General features: G+C 32.1%; 2 protein-coding genes across 2 annotated transcripts in view; both read right to left on the bottom strand.

Moving 5' to 3' along the window:
* LOC126744954 (E3 ubiquitin-protein ligase SMURF2) overlaps nucleotides 1-12,645 on the bottom strand; it is a 39,370-nt gene extending 26,725 nt beyond the window's left edge. Inside the window, exons 1-5 of the mRNA XM_050452571.1 lie at nucleotides 12,499-12,645; nucleotides 12,295-12,333; nucleotides 11,975-12,217; nucleotides 4,667-5,039; nucleotides 4,128-4,372 (exon numbers count right to left, since the gene is read on the bottom strand). Of these exons, the coding sequence (XP_050308528.1) occupies nucleotides 4,128-4,372; nucleotides 4,667-5,039; nucleotides 11,975-12,217; nucleotides 12,295-12,333; nucleotides 12,499-12,553 (955 nt within the window). The 5' untranslated portion in view covers nucleotides 12,554-12,645. The remainder of the gene's footprint in view (nucleotides 1-4,127; nucleotides 4,373-4,666; nucleotides 5,040-11,974; nucleotides 12,218-12,294; nucleotides 12,334-12,498) is intronic.
* Nucleotides 12,646-18,129: 5,484 nt separating this feature from the next.
* LOC126744959 (serine/threonine-protein kinase polo) overlaps nucleotides 18,130-24,977 on the bottom strand; it is a 40,773-nt gene continuing 33,925 nt past the window's right edge. Inside the window, exons 5-7 of the mRNA XM_050452577.1 lie at nucleotides 22,860-23,053; nucleotides 22,555-22,801; nucleotides 18,130-18,732 (exon numbers count right to left, since the gene is read on the bottom strand). Coding sequence (XP_050308534.1) covers nucleotides 18,547-18,732; nucleotides 22,555-22,801; nucleotides 22,860-23,053 — 627 coding nt within the window. The 3' untranslated portion in view covers nucleotides 18,130-18,546. The remainder of the gene's footprint in view (nucleotides 18,733-22,554; nucleotides 22,802-22,859; nucleotides 23,054-24,977) is intronic.

Genomic DNA, 24,977 nt, shown 5'->3' with positions numbered 1-24,977 from the left:
CTATGTCAAATAGATAAAGGTCAAAAAACAAGGTGCAGACTCTGATAACAGAGTTCTTAGAAGTGTTAAAAATTAAGATCTGCAGGCAAAACTTTTGATTTTAGTTATCGCACTAAATAATTTCAAGACAAAAAAAAATTGAGCAAAATTAATGAATTCATTTAGTTGGAAAGTCTATCATTCAAGATATAGTCATTTTATCATTTTTATTTTTTAACAAACATTTTTGGTCATAACTTGAGAACCACTGGAAACATTCGTATAATTATTTCACGAAAAAAAGTAGGATTCCTGAGAAAAAGTTTGAGGGAAGAAACGTCACTCTTAATTAAAAATTTCGATCGTTACGGCATTTTTGGTTGAGCTACTTTAAGAATTTTTCACTTTTATTAATAAATATTTCTATGACACAGTTAAAATATTTTTATTAGAATTATACAGTATACTCGCGGTAACGTGAACTTACGATTTTATGAACAACTCATTAATGTGAACAACAATATTTTTCTATGTTAATTCTATAGTGTGAACAAACCCATATTTCGCTAATGTGAATTTTAAGAAATCTTTAGTAATCCTGTGTCTAGGCCCAACCCAACCCAACCCCAAGATGGAAACTTAACCCCAAGCTGTATAAATGGTTTATCAAACAGCGTGAACGAAATTTGCCAGTTACGGGTGATATGCTTAAAGAAAAGGCTCTAGATTTACATAGAAAGTTAAAACTCAGCGATAAATTTAACGCAAGCGATGGCTGGCTTCAAAAATTTAAATGGCGATATGGTATAAGGCTGCTTAAAATTGCAGGTGAAAAGTTGTCCTCGCAGCCTCACCTTGTAAATCCCTTTATTGAAGGCTTAAGAAAAAAGATGAAGCAGCTTAATCTTAGTGAAGATCAAATTTAAAATGCAGATAAGACGGGTTTATATTGGAAGTTATTGGCAGATAAAACCTATGTTGCAATTTTTGAATAAACGGCGCCTGGTCTAAGAATAGCTAAACAAAGAATAACACTTTTGGGGTGCACAAATCCTACAGGATCACACAAACTAACGCCTTTAGTACTAGGAAAAGCAAAATCACCCAGATGTTTTAAAGGATTTGATAATCCAGTCATCTATAAAAGCACTAAAAATGCCTGGATGATGCAGGAAATTTTTAAAAATCGGTTTTTTAAGCATTTTGTTCCAGAGGTAAGTGAAAGTTTTGTTTACTTTTTAATTTTTTTAAGACTAAATTGGGTTTTTAGGTTAAATCATTTTTACAAAGCAAAAACCTTCCTTTAAAAGCCGTTTTCCTGTTAGACAATGCCCCTTCGCATCCACCGGCAGAAGAATTAAAAACTTCTGATGGACACATTTTTGTTGTCTACATGCCCCCAAATGTTACACCATTAATTCAACCATTAGACCAAAAAGTTTTGCGAATAACCAAACTATTTACAGAAAAGGCATGTTAAGTTCAATTGTATCAAAGGGTCAAGGAGTAGACTTTATCTAGCTAAGAAAAGGTACAGCACGTATTGTTCGACTCGGTTGCGCAGTAAATTTGTTTACGCCGCTGCCAAAGCAACGGTATCGATCGCCCCGATTTGCATATAAACAGTGCCGTTGCGTTAATTCTTATATTTGTGTTCTGTGCCTTTAAATTAAATTAAATTAAATTAAAAAAAGGCGCGCTACTGTCGCTAATCGCGCGTTATTAGGGGACTAAACTTGGCGCAGCTTTGAAACAGATGGTGTACCTTTCCTTAGCTAGACAAACTCTAGCTGAGGCCCTTTAAGAGATGCTATTATGCAATTGCATATGGCCTGGCAAAAAATAGAGCCTTCAGTAATTTCAAAATGTTTGAATAATATTTTGGGAAAAAAATCGGAGGAGGATGACCTACCTTTAGCTCGACTAAAAGAGATGCGGGAAAATGATGTTAGAGCAGCTGCAGTTAATGAAACCATTACATTGCTTCAAACAATTGAACAGGTATTATTTAGTGCTTGTTACTCCTCTTAATTTTCGATTTTTGGAAATTAAATGAAGAAAGTCTTTAATAGTTTTAGAATTTCATTGAGATATGATTGTTTTTAGATTGATTATAATCCCAAAGACATTGAGGAATGGAATACAGGCGCAGTGGAGGAAAATCGATAGCAATGATTCAGAAGATAGTGACTGCGAGATATTAACCTTTGAAAAAAAAAAAGTTACGCATTTGGAGGCTTTTGCAGCCTTGAAAATTGTCATCTTTCAATCAAAAATTACATCTTTTTTTTAAATAAAACTTTTGTATAATGCTTAAAACTGTTGTAAATAAATTTATAAATAAATACAAATATAAATAAAGTACAATGTAGTTCCCATTTATTTTAATTTTAGCTATTTTTAATATACTATTATGCTATTTTGAACATTTCAGTAATGCGAACTAAGTCGAAATTTTTTGAGTTCATATTAACGCGAGCCTACTGTACATAAAAACAAATCCAATTATTTTCGAACAGTTTCATATATAATGGTTATTTGTGCCTCAAAAACTTCTCCAGTCTAAAGTGCGAGAGCCACCAAATTTTAAAACCGAATTGTAATTTTATGGTTTTTGTTTCTTAACGAACATTCTAGGTCATAACTTGGAAACCACTGTAGATATTTTCATAATTTTTTCACATTAAAATAGTGGAATTTCCGAGGATGAATTTGAGTGTAAAAACGCCACTGTGCATTCCACATTTGAATAGAAAGGCCATTTTTACTTATTTTTGCTCTCTTCTCAATTTTATTGCAAATAATTCTATGAAATAGGTGAAATATTTTTAAAAGAATTACACATAAAAAAGCTCAATTATTTTCGAACAATTTCGTATATAAACGATTTTTGTACCTCAAAAACTTTTTAAGCTAAAGGCGATTTTGTCATCCAAAGTCCAAGAGCCAACAAATTTAAAATCAAACTGTAATTTTATGAGTTTTTTAACAGACATTTTTGTTCATAACTTGGGAACCACTCGAAATATTTTAATAATTTTTTTACAGCAAAATAGTGAAATATTTGAGGATTATTTTAAATGTAGAAACATCACTTTGAGTTAAAAATTGGGATAGTTATAGATTCTTTTGTTGGACAACTGTAATAATAATAAACCTGTTATTTATTTAGTTCCGTAGTAGTAAATTAAATGGTTTTGTTAGATAGTCGCAGACCAAAAAATATTATTTGTATTACCGTTTATTATTAATATATTATAATTATTAAGGAGTTTAAATATTAGTTAGTTTTTGTCATTATTTCCTGAAAAGGAATTCCTGCTGAAAGGAAGTCTAAACCTCATACATTTATTTGATTAAATTTTCAATGCATGTAAAAAATTACACCCCTAAAAAAAAGCGTCGTCATGCGTGACAAATTACTTTCTACAGCAGACGCCATTTGTTAGCATAGTTTATAAACCGTGAAAGTAAATATGGAGAGCAGCAGTGTGGAAATCCACTGGTAAATTTTATATTGAGGCTATTTTTTTATATTTGCACATATAGGGGTTCCTAAAACACAAAATACCAATTAACGTTAAAAGAATACATTATGTAGTTTAGTTTTTATGGTGAACTGCGGATCCCTTTAACGATTTTAAATTATTAATCATATTTAAAGTAACAGACTATCTTTCAGAAATGAGTTTTTGTGTTACAGGTACAATCTTTAGGTAAGCAGACATGGCAGTATCCAAAGGGCTAATAACCTCAATTTAAACCTCTCTATAAAACACTTCACTTTTCTTTACAGTCCTGATTTTATATGCATCATATTGGTATTATCGATCAAGGATAAACAAGATATTTTTGAAAAATCGTTCGCTCAAACTTAATGTTATGTCGCTTAGTGGCCACACTGAACACTTTTATCAATCAACCTTAAGTTTTATTTTGTATGGTATAATTACTATTGTCTTTTAAGTAGGTTTAACTTTTGACTTCAATAAAATTGATGGCGTCGGTAATAGGAAAAAATATGGCCACTGTAGTCCATTACAACACTACACAGGTATTGCTTTTTCTTACTGATAAATTTGTTTAATGAGTTGTAAAGACTGTAAAAGTAATTGAGGTACTTGTAGAGAAAGAAATTAAAGTTTTACCTGCAGGTGTGCTAGTTGAAGCTGCCTGTGAAGTATTGGGGTGATTAGCTTCATTTTCCAATGCCGTAGCTGCTGGTAACGCCGTTAGCAATATGGCCCTTGATTCTGGTGAAGCTGGACTGATTATCGGAGGTCTGTTTTCCTTATGTTGGGGGCTTATTATGGGGGATATGGGAGAGGTACTTGTGCCAGGACTTAAGGGTAAAAGAGGCTCGTTTTGGTTACTATCCGCTTCTTCTTCGATTCTAAAAAATGCCTCAATTGTTCTCGCATCTTTTACGTTTCCTATATTCATACATACAAGGTTCATTTAAAGTAGGGAGTTAAAATTCCCTTTGAGGCAATATTTAAAATTAAGTCATGAGGCAATAATTAAAATGGCATGTTCTTTTAAACTGTGAAAGTGTAATTATGTTAACTAAAAAATTATCTTCATTATGATTTAATATTATATAAAGAGAAATCAGGTTCTGTTATAGATTATTTCCTGTTATCTAATAATAAAATAACGGTTTGCATGCAATAAGATTTTTCCTTACCTATTAATGTCATTATTATTATTCCCATTAGTCTCATTATTAACCCTTTTCACTCTTCCTTTGCCATTTTGCGGTCTGACCCATTGAGTGCTTTTCATAACGTGATTCACGTAATACAGACGACCGTTTTGCGTTCTACGTTCCTCCCACCCTCTCGGTAATTCTTCCGCTACATTATTGCCATTTTCGACATTTACTACATTATCATTGATGGACTCATCGTTCGATGGTCCCCTGATGTCTCCCATAGGGCTGACAATTGCCACAGGGGTTCCTCCGCATGGACCATCTCTGGATAGAAGAGATATGATGATCTGACCCTTTACAGGCTCACTATCCTCTTGTGAGGCCTTGCAGAGGTCTAGACATTGATCTAAGGAAGAAATAATACAAAAGGTAAGCAAGGGAATATATAATGTTGCATAATTATTGAAACATCCACAGAAATAATGCATTCATTATTATTTATTGACAAGACTGTCATCAGAAAACATTAAAATTTGATTGGCACATATAGATAAAATTTCTAGTAGTAGAAGCAAAAACTTCTGCGATAAGGTTTATGCGTCTGATGCCTCAGCTACAGAAATCACTCTGTCATCTCTTTTTAGTTAATACTAACATAACTTCCAATAAACTGAGAGGGTCTTGAAGGTTAATTCTATACATTACTATTACCATACTACTAATAGAGGTTCATTTACAGCTATTGATATCAGAGATTAAGTAAAGTGTCATAAAAACCTTTATACGTTAATTATTCTAAAAATAAAGTACTTAAGAGATGTGTTTGCCTTGATAATCTTATGTTCATTGCTTTACCACAAAACTAACAATTAATGAAGTAGAAAATTTAAAATGTGTACTTCTAATTGACTCGAAAATCAGTTCAGATTTTTTGTTAAGGCTTTGTTAGTTTATACAGAAAGTATGTTACAATCAGTCAATATGTTATGATTAATAGATTGACTGATTATTTTCAACAGGAAACCAACATAAATATATATTTTTTTAATATCTTAGGAATAATAGGAAACAAAGAATACATATAATCATACATTCCCTAATTTTCTTACATTTAAGGCCAAGATTAGGGAGTACCTAGTTAAATATGCTGTTTACTTATTTAGGGAGTACATCTGGTCTAACTTGGTTGACCTAATTGTTATATGCCTCATGTTGTGTGTTATTTTTAGCTGCATTATTGGTTTTGAGAGAGTAATTTTGGACATAAGTCAGAAGTTTTATTGTATTTGTTAGCATTTCATATTTCCTGACTTAACAATAAAATAAATTAATAAAAGTTAAACAATAGTAGTTCATATAATGTCAAATATTCAATTGATAAATTAAATATTACAGTTATTATTATGCAATTCTAGGAAAACATTGCTATAATTAGTAATGATGTCTATAGATATGTTTAATAAATAAAAGCACTCCAATGCAAGCTAGGAAATCTTATAGACAGCACTTTTCTCAATTGGGATTTATTTGTTTAAAGCATAAATTCTGTAACGGGTAATTATTATATAATGATTCAGAATGCATGTCCAATGACCCACTTAACATCTATCCTCCTATTCATTTGTCTGTTTTTTTCAGTATTTTACAGTTATTAATTTGTTACCTCCTACGGGGGAAACTCCAAGGGCAACTATATTTATTATTATTTAACTGGTTCTAATTATTTTAAGTTGTATACATTTCAATGGTAATTTTAAGCTAGAATGTGCTAATTATTGATGTATAAATTGCTTTAGTGCTGTTGATTGTTTTTATGAATTTAATGACCCTTAAAGTAACTTATCATTTTAGTTGTTTGTTTAAAAATACTTTAATTAGGAACGTCAATCATTTGGCGTTAGTGTTGTATCTTGTCAGTAAGATTTTGTTGGCAATAAAAAACATTAATTGTCCATTTACTTTTCTTTTTTCACAGACCATCTTCCAATAATATAGATAACTGCGAGAATATAATCGCAAAGAAATATATTGACATTTATAAACCCTAAAGATGGACATAAAGCACAGTTAGTTATTGGTCCGATTCTGTTTATAATTTACATAAATTATAAACATCTCTCCTCAAAATTGTCCTAAATAAAACTACCATTATCTCATATGTAGATGATATGGTTTTGGTTTTTAATGGTATAGATTTGGATCAAAAGAAACTGTTTGCTGTATTAAATGAAAGAAAAAAACTAGTTAGAATCATATAAATTAAGTCTGAATGTAACAAAAACAATTTTTATAGCATATTCCCTTACTGAGTAAAAATCTTGATGCTGCAATAAGAGGCAAAAAACATGAAATTTGGTGGACTTTGCAAGATAAAATTGCCTTTAAGTTGAAAGATATTTGAGGTATGATTGTTTGTATATGAATCTATGGACAAATAAATGCCTTTTTTTGACCCAAAACCCTTTCAAGAATATTCCAATTTTTTATCAAATGATGCTCAAAAAAAAGTGAAAATTTGCTAAAAAAATGTATTTTTAGCTCAGAATGACGTTTTTATTCTCAAATCTATCCTCAGAAATCTGAGTGTATTTGAGTGAGAGAATTAGTGAAATATTTTTAGTGGTTCTTGAGTTATGCCCTAAAATGTCCCTAACTGAGTAAAATCTTGATGATGCAATAAGAGGTTGAAAATATCAAATTCTGTGAGTCTTTTGGACCTTGCAAGACAAAATTGCCTTTCAGTTGAAAGGTATTTGAGATATAAGAATCATTCTTATATGAATTTATGGACAAATAAATGCTTTTTCTTGGCCCAAAACCCTTTGTAGAATATCACAATTTTTTTATCGAAATACTCTCAAAAAAAGTGAAATTTTGCTAAAAAAATTTGTGCCTTAACAAAAGTTGCCCTAATTATCAGAGTATTTGGTTCAGAATGACATTTTTACCCTCAAATCCATCCTCAGAAATCTGAGTGTATTTGAGTCAAAGAATTAGTGAAATATTTCTAGCGGTTCTTGAGTTATGCCCTAAAATGTCCCTAACTGAGTAAAATCTTGATGATGCAATAAGAGGTTGAAAATATCAAATTCTGTGAGTCTTTTGGACCTTGCAAGACAAAATTGCCTTTCAGTTGAAAGGTATTTGAGATATAAGAATCATTCTTATATGAATTTATGGACAAATAAATGCTTTTTCTTGGCCCAAAACCCTTTGTAGAATATCACAATTTTTTATCGAAATACTCTCAAAAAAAGTGAAATTTTGCTAAAAAAATTTGTGCCTTAACAAAAGTTGCCCTAATTATCAGAGTATTTGGTTCAGAATGACATTTTTACCCTCAAATCCATCCTCAGAAATCTGAGTGTATTTGAGTGAAAGAATTAGTGAAATATTATTAGTGGTTCTTGAGTTATGCCCTAAAATGTCCCTAACTGAGTAAAATCTTGATGCTGCAATAAGAGGTTGAAAACATCAAATTCTGTGGGTCTTGGACCTTGCAAGACAAAATTGCCTTTCAGCTGAAAGATATTTGAGATATAAGAATCATTCTTATATGAATTTATGGACAAATAAATGCCTTTTCTTGGCTCAAAACCCTTTGTAGATTATCTCAATTTTTCATTGAAATCTTCTCAAAAAAAGTGAAATTTTGCTAAAAAATTTGTGCCTTAACAAAAATTGCCCTAATTATCAGAGTATTTGGTTCAGAATGACATTTTTACCCTCAAATCCATCCTCAGAAATCTGAGTGTATTTGAGTGAAAGAATTAGTGAAATATTTTTAGTGGTTCTTGAGTTATGCCCTAAAATGTCCCTAACTGAGTAAAATCTTGATGCTGCAATAAGAGGTTGAAAACATCAAATTCTGTGAGTCTTTTGGACCTTGCAAGACAAAATTGCCTTTCAGTTGAAAGGTATTTGAGATATAAGAATCATTCTTACATGAATTTATGGACAAATAAATGCTTTTTCTTGGCCCAAAACCCTTTGTAGAATATCAGAATTTTTTATCGAAGTGCTCTCAAAAAAAGTGAAATTTTGCTAAAAAAATTTGTGCTTTAACAAAAATTGCCCTAATTATCAGAGTATTTGGTTCAGAATGACATTTTTACCCTCAAATCCATCCTCAGAAATCTGAGTGTATTTGAGTCAAAGAATTAGTGAAATATTTCTAGCGGTTCTTGAGTTATGCCCTAAAATGTCCCTAACTGAGTAAAATCTTGATGCTGCAATAAGAGGTTGAAAACATCAAATTCTGTGGGTCTTGGACCTTGCAAGACAAAATTGCCTTTGAGTTGAAAGGTATTTGAGATATAAGAATCGTTCTTATATGAATTTATGGACAAATAAATGCCTTTTCTTGGCCCAAAACCCTTTGTAGATTATCTCAATTTTTTATTGAAATCTTCTCAAAAAAAGTGAAATTTTCCAAAAAAAAATTGTGCCTCCACAAAAATTGCCCTAATTATCAAAGTATTTGGTTCAGAATGACATTTTTACTCTCAAATCCATCCTCCTGTATTTGAGTGAAAGAATAAGTGAAATATTTCTAGTGGTTCTTGAGTTATGCCCTAAAATCTCCCTAACTGAGTAAAATCTTAATGCTGCAATAAGAGGTTGAAAACATCAAATTCTGTGGGTCTTGGACCTTGCAAGACAAAATTGCCTTTCAGTTGAAAGGTATTTGAGATATAAGAATCGTTCTTATATGAATTTACGGACAAATAAATGCCTTTTCTTAGCCCAAAACCCTTTGTAGAATATCGCCATTTTTTTATCGAAATGTTCTCAAAAAAAAGTGACATTTTGCTAAAAAATTTGTGCCTTAACAAAAATTGCCCTAATTATCAGAGTATTTGGTTCAGAATGACATTTTTACCCTCAAATCCATCCTCAGAAATCTGAGTGTATTTGAGTGAAAGAATTAGTGAAACATTTTTAGTGGTTCTTGAGTTATGCCCTAAAATGTCCCTAACTGAGTAAAATCTTGATGCTGCAATAAGAGGTTGAAAACATCAAATTCTGTGAGTCTTGGACCTTGCAAGACAAAATTGCCTTTGAGTTGAAAGATATTTGAGATATAAGAATCATTCTTATATGAATTTATGGACAAATAAATGCCTTTTCTTGGCCCAAAACCCTTTGTAGAATATTGCCATTTTTTTATCGAAATGTTCTCAAAAAAAAGTGAAATTTTGCTAAAAAATTTGTGCCTGAACAAAAATTGCCCTAATTATCAGAGTATTTGGTTCAGAATGGCATTTTTACCCTCAAATCTATCCTCAGAAATCTGAGTGTATTTGAGTGAAAAACCGGTTTTCCACCAAACGGACTAGTCGAGTTTCTGTTTTGTTCTTGTTTTTTGAAACACATAAAACAAAAAACAAAACTCGGACAAATTTGAAACTCTGTTTCCACTAAGCAGACAAATTATAGCCGGAGTTTCGTTTTAGTTTTTAGTGCTTTTCCACCAAACGAACTAGTGTGTTGCTTGTTTTGTGCTACAAAAGTTATGGAAATGTTTAATAATAAAGATGATTTTTTTATCATGGTTGGTGCTTGGTTTGTATTGCGTTCTATGAAGCAAAAGTAACAGATAAGTAGAGATACTGAAACAGAGGAGAAATAGGTTTTTTCTATTTAAAAAAACCTATTTTTTCCCTTTTTAAGTACTTTAAAACACCCTGTAATTTTAAAAGATACCTTTGGAAAGTCCATACTAATTTCAGTTGTTTTTTTTTTTATTTTTCTTTAAATAGTTTAGCTATAATATTAAGATGCGTTTTACGTGAATAAACCTGTATATTATTTTGGCAGATTCCTTTCGAATTAATACAGTAGTATACCTATATTTATACTGCATTGTATATCTATTGATAAACGTTTCGTATCAACTTATCTGTTGTTTATTTTTATTGTTTTATACCACGCTATTTTATTAAATACACCCCTACACACAAACAGCTGAAAAGCAACTAGGGACACATTTAAAAACGCAACATGCTGTTTCCACTATACAAACTCCAGTTCTTAAACACATGAAACCCTTTGATGTTTACCGCTTCCGAACGGGACCAAAACAAAACAAACTAGTTGAAAGATATTTGAGATATAGAATCATTCTTATATGAATTTATGAACAAATAAATGCCTTTTCTTCGCCCAAAACCCTTTGTAGCATATCGCCATTTTTTTATCGAAATGTTCTAAAAAAAAAAGTGAAATTTTGCTAAAAAAATTTGTGCCTTAACAAAAATTGCCCTAATTATCAGAGCATTTGGTTCAGAATGACATTTTTACCCTCAAATCCATCCTCAGAAATCTGAGTGTATTTGAGTCAAAGAATTAGTGAAATATTTTTACTGGTTCTTGAGTTATGCCCTAAAATGTCTCGAACTAAATAAAAATCTTGACTCTGCAATAAAAGTTTAAAAACATCAAATTCGGTGGGTCTCGACCTTATAACACCAAATGCAAACTTTCAAAATTACAAAACAATGATATTGCTTTATTATTCCTCAGTGTTTAGTAAGCTACAATTTGCATTAGTCATATGGAACCCTGAATACAAAAAAGAAACATACAGACTTGAGAAAATCCAGAATAAACTTTTAAGGTTTTTATGTTATAAATCTCATTTCCAAATTGTGGAACACAACTACACATTCACCCAATCTCATTTTAACATTCTAGATTGTTAACAACTTGTCCAAATATTCTTTCTAAAATTATGTTTAATGTACCTGCACATAGACTTAGAAATAATGAATGAACTTTCTTTGGTGAGATTTGTAAAGGCTGTTAATTCGCATTGTTATTATTTTACCATGAATCTTTTTGTAGATTTGTTTTCTTAGAAATAGAGGGAAACTGAAGTTTCTAAAACTAGATAAGTCCTAGGAAATTGTCTTGTGATACTGTAACTCAATGCTGTATAAAACTAACATTGATTAAGTATTTAGTAAACATTGTTATTCCTAATTGATTAATTTATAGTAAGTTTAAATTAGGCTACTTTTAGATTTTATCTGTTTCTATTCTAAACACTTTCTAGAGAAACTAGTACTTTTGATATATTGTTTGGTAAACTAAAACATCTATAGTTTAAAATATAAATTGGAAATCCCCATTTAATTATTAATAAAAGTGGTTTGAATGTGGTTACAAAATACACATAACATGAAATAAAAATGAGATGAAAAAGTATATCTGTAATTGCTTAGATAATATTTTTATAGCATCTTGGATGTAAACAACTCAGGGTTCAGTTTAGATTTTTGTGTAAAATGGTTATAAAATTAAGTACTTAGTATTAATAAATACAAAACAAACACTTACAACCGGTATCCTTTAATCTTTGTATCAAAGAGTTTACAATTCTGACACATCCCAAAAAACCGCTTCCTTGTCTCTTATGAACTTTTCGATGGTTCCAAATGGAAATTGTTATGGTATCATTTTTGCCAATAAATAAATCATAGTGGGAATTCCATTTTGGATCCAAAGTGTTCTTAACCGGATCTGTAGAGTGACACTGACCACTTCCGTCCACCGATATCTTGGCAAATGGGTCTGGAAGCCCTAAAAATGTATGATACATGTCAGTGGGTTTTGTCTATGGTAATTTGTTTACTACGCGTTATTTCACGCCTACTTACGAAACAACTCCTTCCGAACTAGGTTTCTTGCACAAAGAACTGCAAAAAAATATTTTAATTAGCTTTATTACATCACAAATTGGTGTACTTGGGAGGTCCCTTCTCTATTGAGGCCATATTGTTTGACAGTTAAACAAATCAATTTTATAAACAAATGCTCGGATTTTCGAGAGCTGGGATTCCTCGCCCAAATGCACTACTTACTAGTTAAACGGATCTTTTGTGCCCCATTTCGACGAGCCGACGGTGTATTAGACATCGTTAAATAAAAAGAAAATAATTTTTAACACAACACTGCACGCACATCCTCTATTTTTTCGCCATGTTCTACGAGTTTTGATTGAATTGAAGTATGTTTTAATTGTGACATTGACAGTTAGTCGGCGCGCCATCTGCCGGCAGTAAAGGAAAAACGGGCCTTAGCAACGGAGCAACAAGGAGCAACGTATATTGATGTAAAGGTGGTTTTTCATGTATCCAATGTTACCGTATAAAGGTGAGCAACTAAGCAATTCAAATCGTACGAATGGTACAATTAACAGTGTTAATTAACAATGTAAACAAAAACTTTGTTTGTAAATACGGTGTGTTGACATGTTTTTAGATTGATATATTGTCATGTTATGTGTGTGCCGTTTTTAACCTTTTTATGGACATTTTCTTATAATATCATTTTTCCCTTGACAATGGTTTAACAACCGAAACGCGTCGGGATTCTTGAAATAAAGATTGTGAAGTAAACAGGACCCTTCGTCTATTATTTTGCTTTACATAATGGTACTTCACCCTGGAGAAATTTATGATAATCCTAACAGTGTTAAATTAGTGGTACAAATACAGTTCTTATACAAAAAGCAACTGGAAAGCAATTTAAACGTTGTTCCAACTTCAGCACCCAACAGTACATCCACGCCTATACATAATTTATAATATAACACAACACAAAGAATAAAACATATACTGTAAGCCTAACGCCTATAATATTGATGGTCACTATACGTTTTATAGCATCAAACTGACGCAGTTCATCTGAATTCTACCATTTTTTAAACATTTAAAATGTCCAAATTTTAGTCTTTACCAAACTAAAATGGATATAAATAAATGGTATTGATAGTACCTGGTTAATTTTATAAGATTTTTTTCAAAATCATTATATGCATAAGATCATTACAAAGAAAACAAAACAAATTATAAAATTCTTGAAATTAACATCTGCCAAATACAGTTTTGAAAGACAAATAATGTAGAAAGCGCTGAAAATGCCTGTAGAAACCAGATATATAGTAGGAAATATTCCTCGAAACCAGATAGGGGATTACCGTGGCTTGCATTAACAGCATACAAGCTAACAGTTTATGCAAAGAGCATTTCTCCTACTAACCTCAAGACTTCAATCTTAGCCGATGATGTGTTTTATGACTAGAACGAATTTATGAAAGTTAAAATGTCAAACACAAGTTATACAAGTTGAGAGATCCGTTTTCTTCTAAAATGTCCGTTTTTGAGTGCAGCAGAAGCATCTGTTATGAAAAATTCGAGTCAGTGCGTACATACTGAAAACTTGACACATGAGTAACTTGAAAGAGATATTGCTGCTTGAGTGGATCTCTTTTCAGAAGATGACAAACTCAATGTACTGGGGGAAATCACCAGCAATAGAATAGGACAAAACCAATTTGATAAACCATATTTGGGTCGCATCAAGGGGTGTTACTGCTATATGTAAACCTCCATCCGATGTAGCGCTCTTGAAAGATGCGGCTGTAAAACTGTTGAGCACACCTGATCGGTATGCAAAAAAAAACGAAGCATGAATAGAAACGACGGATAAAAAGAATATAAGCTTGAGGAATCTTGGTCACATTCATCTTCATAGACCTAATTTCTTTAAAATGTTATACAGGGTGTTGCATAAATAATGGTAAATAATCTAACAGTAGATTCCTTAAAAAAAAATAAGGTTAAGTTAAATTTTTCTAGTCCGAAAGTCAACATACATGTGATAAGCTTAATGGATTTGTTTGTGAATTTTTTTTTTAACAAAATTCGGTCAATGTGTTTTTTTATATGGCAAATCTTAAAATTTGTCATAAATGACGCCAACAGCAACATCTTGATTTTTTTTAAACTCCGTAACTTATTTAGGCCTGGCAAATTTTAATCTTTTATTTAAAATATGAATTGCGTAAACAGTTTTGTTTCAAAAATGTAAACTTCGAAAATCGCAACTGCACTTAACCCTTTTTGAAATGCGCTCAACATCGAAGACCTTGGCTCGCACGAAGACTTTAGACTTTAACCCATTAGATTTTTGCACATGGGGATACATGAAATTAATTATAAAAATATTAACTGCTGTTGAGTTATTATATGAGCAATTATTTTTTAAGATTCGGCGATCTTTCAGTATTGAGACAAATGAAGGACATCACTTTATTTATCCCGTCTGGACATGGATGCGGGTGTACCCCAGAGTTCTGTTCTTAGACCAATGTTGTTCGTGCTACATGTCAATGACATCTCTCAAATTCCAATTAGGAGCAAATTTACTATCTTTGCGGATGATACAACAATACTTTAGGATGACACTGACCCCAAGAGGTTAAAGCAAAATGAAACAATAAGTCCTTCTGAGACATGTAAATTTTTGGGCTGACAATTGATAAGCAATTAAAATTTTAAAAGCATATCTCCTCTTTAATAGGGAAGCTATCATCCAACTGTTATGCTATTAGAGCAATAACACATTCTCTGGGACTCGATGTGGCTAAAATTGCCTACCATGCTCTTATACTATCTTTAAGGTTTTATATAATGTTTTGTTAACAACATATTATGTTATGTAACACTAAAGCTATTTTTGACTTTTAATCTTAACATTTGACATATAAAAAAAACCATTGTCAACATTTTCTGAAAAACGAAGAACAAATGCTAAATTTATAGCTAAAATACAAACAAATTACATTAAGTTTGTCACTCGATATCTTTGTTGCTTTTGACTTTCGTACTAGGAAAATTTAACTTAACCTCATTTTTTTAAAAGGAGACTACTCTTAAATTATTTGCGGGACAGCGTGTATAGCCCTTACACTGCTTAACCCTTTCAATACGGTACGAAAATGTATTGTTATGCCGCATGGACGGCAAAAAATAGCATGCCTGGGAGACGGATGACGCACCAAGGCGTCGCAATTATATTTTTCTTTTTTGATATTTATTATTTATCTAAAAGAAATCAAGTTACATTTATGTTTTTAAAGCTTACATTAATATCTAAATTATTTGTAATTGTGTAAACCAATAAATGAAACAAAAATAGCATTCTAAACAGTTTATAATGAAGTAGTTATAGAAAATGTATCAAAATTTGTCTACTGTATGATAAATCTCAAAACATGGAAAAATACATAGCCCAACATTACATTTAACACAAATTATGGAGGTGTCCGTCCGTTTTTTGTTCTTTTTTCTGTTGTTGAACAAACTACATATCGTCGCCTTGGTATTTTGTCTTTGTCGTTGACAGCTACTTTACTTGGAAAATGTCTTTCAGTAAGTCTAGTTTGAGTTAAATTATTTGCTCTTACTTTAGAAGTTTGAATTGTACAAAACGTAAAAGAAAAAATAAAAAGAAGCATCAAAATGAAAAGATGAAAATAAAATTACCTTTGTAACAGCTGACAAATGAAAATGCAGCTAAAGGAATCTTCCTAGTATTCTGAATCAAAAACATTGCATGTGCATTAAGCAAACACATATCTATAGAATAAAAAAACAGCTTTTTGTACAATTTCGTGCTACGCCTCATACAATCTACTGAACTAATCATCATATCTGACCGGTCCACTGCACCCATCACCTCATTGTAATGTAAAACACATTCTGGTTTCTTCTTAAATTCTTTCGTCTGGCGGTCTATTTTGTAAAGTGTGACAATTTGGTCTTCATGAAAGGTAGTAATCATGTCAACTTCCCTTCGATCTTTCCATTTTAGGCATAATATTTTATCTGAGCGTTTTGAAACAATATCTCCCTTTTCCTTAAGTTTTTTAGAAAGATCTGGCATTACTTTTCTTCCAGGACGTACGGTTCCACAAGAAATAGTTTGGTTTTTCAAAAGAAATGTAGAAAATGCAGGACTACTATAATAATTATCCGTAAAGAGTGAGTGGCCTTTATTTAGATAAGGTTGTAAAAGTGAAGCCACAACTGAAACAGAAACTCCAAGTCCCTTTACGTTTTCGATTTTCGTTTCTGCACCCACCTAAACTATAAAGTCCAAAATAATTCCAGTCTCGCTATCGCATAGCACAAAGAGTTTGATTCCAAAACGATGCCTATTAGTTCTAATAGATTGTTTCAAGTGTAATCGTCCTTTAAATAAAACCATACTCTCATCGATGACTAAATTCTCAAAGGGGTAAAACTGATCTTTAAAATGTTGTTTCATAGTATTTAGGAAATGTTCAATTTTATACAAAGAGTTTCCACGAGGAGGGGGAGCATTAGCGTTATTTGCAAAATGTAAAGCTCTAAGAATATTGAAATACCTATCTCTTGGCATAATCTGCCCAAAAATTGGAGAGTATAAAAGTGGATCGGTCGACCAGTACTGTTTTACATCTGTTTTCTTATTGCGTGACATCAACATGCTCAAGGCAATAAAAACATAAAACTGATCTATGGTCATTTGTTTCCAGCCTTTTATATTTTGGTCTTCAGCGTATCTATTTGTTTCTTCAACAATCATATTTGCCATATCTTGGGTTAAAAGGGCCAAAAAAAAAATCTACCTCTGAAGCATTTTCAGGAAATTAATTTAACAATCCTGATTTGTCATTACTAAATTGAAACTTGGTGGGTATAAATAAAAAATTTCCAGTATCTTTCCAATTTATATCTAAATTGCTGTAATCCTTTCCGCAAGATTCATGGCTATCATCATGTTCGTCGGATATAGTATTTTCAGAATCACTTATAACCTCTTTATCGTTATCCAACAGCTCAAACTCGCTATCACTTTCTTCGCTGGGCAAATACTCACTCCCACTATCCTGGAAAGGGTCCTCCTCCTCCTCAATATCGTCCTCGGTATCTATGAACGGATTGTCATCCCCCAAAACAGCAAAAATTTTATCAATCTCTGCACTATTAAGTCCGCAGCAAGAAGAATTATTTCTGCTTCTCTTTGAACATGTTGGCTGATCATTGTCACTTTAATTATTAGTTTTACTTTTAATCAACACTAAACTATACGTAAACATCCAGACCGCACCACGCGTGTTGAACTCGCGACAACAACAAACCAACTAACACCACGCACCTTATAAAACAACATCCCGTACAGCCGGCTGACGCAAATACGCGGCGGCGGATAACGCACCAGAGCGTCAACATAGAGCGTTCATAAAACATAAATCATGTCATAAAACACAGTTGGAGGGGGCAGTTTAAATACCTGACGCACATATGCGTCATCCGTCCTGTTGGCAAGTCAGTAAGTAACGCACATATGCGTTAGCCGGGATGAAAGGGTTAAGGTATTGTCATTTCTGCGCGTAATTAAAATCTGACAATTCTAAACATTTCCAAATGTAATTTAGGCAAATAGAGCATTATTTTTATTATTAACTGGAATAAAACTGAGGATTTTTTTAAATTTTCACAATCGTAAACCTTTCCGTTTTTTTTTATTTATTATTGATTAGTGGGCAGGATCCATAGCTCAGAGACACTTAATTTTCACCATTACATCTCCATCCCTCCTGACTTGAATTCAGGTGACATTCTTCTAACTTCTTGGTCAATATTGAGAACAAAAACAAAACGTGACTTTAAAACATAATAGAAATTTATTACAAATATTTAGATTTAAAAAACTTACAGTATACAACTTAAATATATGACGAACTTAATTTGCACTAAATGTGCTTCCTATCCAACAATTATTGAGATTTGGTTCATCAGACTGATTCATCAGAATCTAACTTCATCGAAACACTTGAGTGTTTAACACTTACCGGGCGATATCAGTTTAGTTTTAAAATAGCAGGCAGTAGTATTTTGGTAAAAAAAAATATAATCTACACATAAGCGTTTCTTTCCGTTCGGGTTACAGTACAAATTGTAAATAAGAACAAAAAAATCAGGTATAAGCAACAGAACACGTATTACAATATATATTTATAATAATAATCGAAAATAAAAATAAAGAAAATAATAATACTTAATTAATATGTTACATTATTAGTTTTCTAGAAGTAAAGTGATTTTATCGTAGGCGTAACGTATTTTCTCGTAAAGTGCGGCAACGCAACCGTATTTTTCGATGGTACTAAAGCGGAACGTGCGGAACGATTTATCTTCGGCGATGTATGTGATGGCTGCCATCAGAGGGCACATTATTATTTTCGTGTGGTCTCCGAAGTTTATCTAGAAAAAATAAAATTGTTTTATTAAGAAAGGAACCAATAAACTTTCAACATCCAAGAGAGATGTTTGGGTGTCTGGACCGACATTTAACCTAGGAATTACACCTTTCAAGTTTCAATTCAAACCTAAAAAGTGCACGTGTATTTCTCTAGATAGTATAGGTCAGTTTAACTTTTTATAGAACCAATCAAAGACATGGAAGAGAATGCTTAAATGCATGGTGAAACCAAAGACCTAGAAAATCCTGTAGACCTTTTTTTTACGTCTTGAAATGAACGGTTAATACCTGCAGATTTTAGCAAAAGGATCGTCATTGCATCGAAGTCAAAGTTTAGAACACACTGCCCCAGAAATGACATTTAGAAATGGAACGATTCGGTATACCAAACCACAGTAAACTGGTCTATCATGGTTTTTGAGCTATGCATAGTTTAAATTCATCTGCTTTTTTTAACTTTTTGAGGTTATAGAGGCCAATGAAATTTAAAACAGAAAAAAACCGTAATCATTTTTAGCACTAAGCTTATGATTACTTTAAATGCCTAGGACGAGTGTCCAAATCACTTTCCATTGATAATTTTAGACTTTAAGGTTACTTAGACGTAACTTTGACGCAATAAAATTCATTTCTGTTATCCTTTTAATTAATTAGAGATTATTTCAAATTCATGGATTAATAACAATCTTTTACCAGGCTTTTTTAGGTATTTAAATCACTCAGTTCAAGCATCAGAAGTAATATTTCACTTCATTAATGGTGTCGAGCATTTCATGGTAAATAGTCATTTATTCCAGGCTTTTCAGACAACATAGGTGTATTGCTACAAATCCCCTTAAACAATCTTCTTACTTCTTTGAAATAAGTACTCAATTGATCAAAGTGGAGTTGGACTAATCTTGTGTTTATTTTAAGCACTATAGTTGATTACTCGAGGCATTCAAATTCCGGGAATAACGTTCTGAAATTATTCTTGAATGTCTTGAACTAAAATGCCAAAGTGACTTGAGTTACCTCCTGAAAGAAGCCCTTTTTAGTACCGAGACACTTATTCTAAGTTTTTGAATTAAGTAGCATTGTTAATTAAATATATTAATTAAAATATATTAATTTCTAGAAACCTTTTAATTGATTAGACAATTATTCCAAATTCTTCAATTAATGACAATTTTTGCAAGATACTTATTTCGAACTCAAAAGTCACATCCAGGCACTTCAATGCTTAAAGTAACATTAAGCATTTCCTTTAAACATTTTAAGATCCTGGACTATATGTCTTCGTATTTCAAGTGTCTGGTATAAGTGAGTGGGATTGGACTAAACTTGTTTATTTTAAATAATTATTTAAAGTACTTAAAAATAACTTACAGGTCTAAAAGAGACCTAAAAGACCATCAAATTGCTGAAATAATATTCTAAAATTATCCTTTAATGTCTAGAATTAAAATGCCAAAGTCAATTAATTAAGTTCTGGAAGAACTTCTTTTTAATTATGAAAGAAACATTTATTCTAGATTCTTGGTTTAATCAAACTTTTAGTCCAAGGTCTTGAGTCACTTATTCCAAATTTTTGAATTAAGTAGTAATTTTTTTGAAACACTCTAGATTTAAGGTTCGTTAGATGTAACTTTCATGTAATAAAATTAATTTCTAGTAACCTTTTAATTGATTAGACAATTATTCCAAATTCTTCGATTAATGAGAATTTTTGCAAGATAGTTACTTCGAACTTAAAGATTACTCAAAAGTCACTTCCAGGCACTTCAATGCTTAAAGTAACGTAAGTTCCTTTAAATATTTTAAGATCCTGAACTATGTATCTTCGTATTTCAAGTGTCTGGAATAAGTGCGTGGGATTGGACTTCCAGGTTCTTGGATCAATCAAACTTTTAGTCCAGGCTCTTGAGTCACTTATTCCAAGTTTTTGAATTGTTTAAAACACTCTATAGTCGGATTACCGAACAGATGGAGTAAATGATGTGCGCGAAATATAGGCCCGCCCATCGATGCAACCTTGGCAGATTTACACGAGGAGAATTATGCCTACTAATTTTAAATTATTTTACCGTACGGCTTTGCTTTGTAAGCAGCTTTTTTTAAAATATAATACGGTCGCCTGTAAAATGGGTCCAAACCGATTTTGAGGTTGTGCCAGGTAATGATATAATAATCCCTTTTAAGTATTTTCTTATGCAAAGTTATGCTAATATATTGGGGTTTACCGAAAAGGGATAGGTAATCCTTTTAAGTAATCGTGCCAGGGTGTAATTGACCAGGTTCATCGGAACCGAGCGCTACCTGAGCCCTGCAAGTTTTGCCTATAATAGTAAGGACCAATAAAAAATGTCATACCTGAGCAACAATCGAGCGCTCAGGGAGCGCTTTTTTCTGATGAACCCGGCCATTATAAAATATAATTTTATGATCATAATCTGGTTTTGAGAATTACTTAAGTAGCTCTTATCTTTTTTTAAATATGTGTTTTAAAACCAAAACAATCTAAAGCCGCTCGACTAATAAAATTAAATAACACCCCAAGTCATGAACCCTATCGAGGCTCTAGGCCACACTTCCGGCGCAGAACGATCACCTGACCACTCCATCTGTTTGGTAACCCAAGTATAGTCTTTAAGGTTCCTTAGAAGTACCTCTTTCACGCACTAAAATTAAATTATGGAAGCCCTTTAATTAATTAGACACATACACTTGTTCCCTGCTCTTGGATTAATGGCAATTTTTTGCATGTAAATATCATTACTCAAAAGCCATTTCCAGACTCTTGAATGCTTAAAGTAACTTAAATTCGAGGAATAAGTGTCGCACTATAAACCCTCCTGGAAGAACTATTTTAAAAGCCTGGACTAAGTGTCGTCTTAATTGATGTGTCTGGAATAAGTGCTCAATGGACTTATGTGGAACTAGACTTCTGTTTGTTTCTAGACTAGACTAGACTAGACTAGAAGTTTCTGTTTGTTTTAAATTATTATTTCAGGTACTTAAAATGACTTAAACGCTTATAAGAGAGTTAAATATTTATTCCAGGCATCAAAATTACTTTTGGATATCTAGTATTAAAATGCCAAAGTGATTTCTGAAAGAAGCCCTTTCAGTAACGACACACTTATTTCAGGCTGTTGGATTGACCAAAATTTTAGTCCAGGCTTTTGAGTCACTTTTTTATATGTTAATGGCACTTATTCAAGTCACTTATGCCAGATTTTTCCATTAAATAATAAATTGTTTTAAAACATTTCAGACTTTAAGGTTACTTAAATGTAACTTTGATGCACTAAAATTAATTTCTGAAAGCCTTTTAATTAATTAACACACTTATGCCGAGCTCTTAGATTAATGATAATTTTTTTCCCAGAAAAGCGTTGTCAAAAGTGTTATGAGATTTAGAAAGGGCGTCAGTAGACTGTCAATAAACTGCAAAATGTTCCATGGGCTATGAGTGACAAATAAAAATTCGCATTAAGATAACATCTGCATTCTATGTGAATAAAATTTTAGTTTTTCTTGGATCAGAAGCTGAAGCTCAAGATGGTGTGGATCTACTATAGAATGTTGAGAATTTATTGTACAGGACGTTCTACAAATAATGGAGAAGGATGTGGAGATCCTATAGTACGAAAGCATCAATGATGATATGATGTTCTGCAACTCATAATATATAGAAATTTAGGCCAAAAAAGATGTTTGTATAGTGGGAAGGGGAAGAATGAATATCTTGGGTTAGAAACTTAAGAGAATTATTGTAGGTTCCTAAGATTTGCTCGGATTTTCAAGTAACCGATTTCCTTAGAAAACTGATCAAAACTTACCTGCAAAATCCCACAATTTAACTGCATGAGCACCCCCGAGGTGGACCTGCACCACTGGTGTAAATGTGGCGTCCGCGACAGCGTGTCCGGTTCCTTCATAATGTCCGCGCCGGTGTTGATCAGGTGTTCCTTCATATATCGGTTAAAATACGAGAGCAACTTTATCTTCTTCTCGTACGCCGGTTTAGGGTATTCGTTTATTGTCATGTAGGCCTCGCTACCGTTTTTATCTACGTACTGTACATTTCTATAAAAGGGGAAAAAAAGAATGATCCAATAATAATTCGATGTTAATAAGTACTTACACTCCATTCGCCAGCAAAATTAATCTAGTTGTATCGTTAAACATGACGCCTACACTCTCGTCAGATAGTTGATATCCGAACCCGTATTTATCTGAATAATCGACCCATTTCGAGACCCATATCGTCGGTTGGGCAGCGGGATCTGTCATTTCGTCTGATACTTTTTTGTGTAGGGTTGGTTTGCTTTTGATTACCTTTAAGAGAAACAAAAGGGAAGCTATAAAAATCCATATATATATTTGTAAAGATATGTTATTATGACTTGATGAAAGCATTTGATAAGTGATTACATACTACATTGCTCAAAATGTATGTTTAGATTTAATTATTTTACTATATTGTTTCCACTGGGTCAGCATCAGTAGTCAGGCATACTACTGTGAATCAAACCATAGTAGGTAGAGACACTTTAAGTAATAATAATAAGTTTATTCAACAAAATACAGTAAAATGTGTGAATAAACAAATGACCCACAAAAGGTTAACCTTGTCAGAGCTTGATTTTTATTTTGGTAGTTTCATTGAAATACCCTTTAATTTACATTGAGAAAATAATAAAAATTGATGTAATTTCCTTGGAATATTTCTCAACTTTGGTTCAAAAATCATAAAAAGTTTTTGGAAATCTATGAGGGAAAACAGTTTCAGATAAATTGGGTCATAACGCTACTTCTAATAATTAGATCAGCTTCATTTTGATTTTATATGGTTATTTGAAATATTCTTCTATATTTTTTCGAAGAAATCATATAAATCCATGCATTCAAAGCTTTTTATACAATTTTTAGAAAATCAAGTCCATGAAAGAGAATCAAGTGATTTTTCATTTTTAGCTTCATCATTTTTATGCTATTTCAATAATTTTATACTGCTCTTTGGAAAGATTTCAATTAGGGTATGCATCTGTTGGTTTAGTCACCATTCTATGTTGTAAAATCAATATCTAAATGTGTCACAGAATTAATGGTTTAATTGATTGTTTATGTAACATTTTCAATAGGATTTGTTGATAAATAAATACTCATCAAACTGTAAAAGACATCTGTCTATAGGTGTTTCTTCACATTTCATCTGAACATCGTTTTTCTATGTTTGTATGCAATAGGGCCAACAGACAGGTGGTAAACATTTCTAACCACATTAGAACTAAGAGAACTTTTAACTGAGGATGTCTTAGTCAGACCTAAGAACTTGCTTGTACCTGATGGGCCACATTGCAATTTAAGGTAGATTAGAGTAAATAAGGAACAAAACTGTGCCAAGGACATAATGCTGTAGTACACCCATATAATTTTATAAAGCATAGAATTCAAGATTGTACACTAATGTTATATGAGTTACGTAATCAAAGGCTTTTGATGAGTCACCTACAAATCAAACTTAAACTCAAAATTAAATAGTGGAAAATTGTGCTCTCTTCCAAATTTCGTTTAGGAATTGAATAAGGGAATGTCAATATTCAATATGTTAGCAATTTCAGACAAACGCCACATATATTACTGACAATTTAATAAAATGTCAACTTGTTATAGCTGAAAAGTTAAGAAATTTAGCATACCTTTAGGGATCACAATATTATTCTGAAACCTCCTGTATGTATTTACGATCTTGGAGCTCAGAGGAAAGTATAATGTCATTTCAACTGAATCTGAAGTAAAAGTGGACAGCCTTAATTCATATTACTGTAATATTGCAACCCAACCCAAGGTATTTCAACCAAGTATTCACCTGAAGAAATTATGAATAAATTTAATTTTAAAGATACATTTTTCAAGTACAGAGTCTTTGAAGATCTTTTTTGCCCTTACAATACACTAGAGGCTCTCGCTGATGTTATAAATAACTCTTTTACAACAAATATATTTCCTGCCTGTCTTAAAAGACCAGTGATTGTTCCTCTGCACAAAGGTGGTGACCATAACAATCCATCTCTTCTGCCTGTCATATCCACAGTTGTCGAGAGATTCATGAAGAAAAGAGTCCTAACCAGTTTGGATTCCAGAAAGGGAGATGCTAGGTTTAGTATTTCTGACCTAATTGACACCAGTCTCAATGCAGGTGGTGTTCTGTTATGTATCCTGTATGTTCATACTGCTGTCGAAACTAAAGAGATATGAC

This window comes from Anthonomus grandis, chromosome 15, assembly GCF_022605725.1.
Source record: "Anthonomus grandis grandis chromosome 15, icAntGran1.3, whole genome shotgun sequence".
Taxonomy (NCBI): Eukaryota; Metazoa; Arthropoda; class Insecta; order Coleoptera; family Curculionidae; genus Anthonomus; species Anthonomus grandis.
The sequence above is the reverse complement of the archived record's forward strand: the minus strand, read 5'-3'. Positions and strand labels throughout refer to the sequence as shown.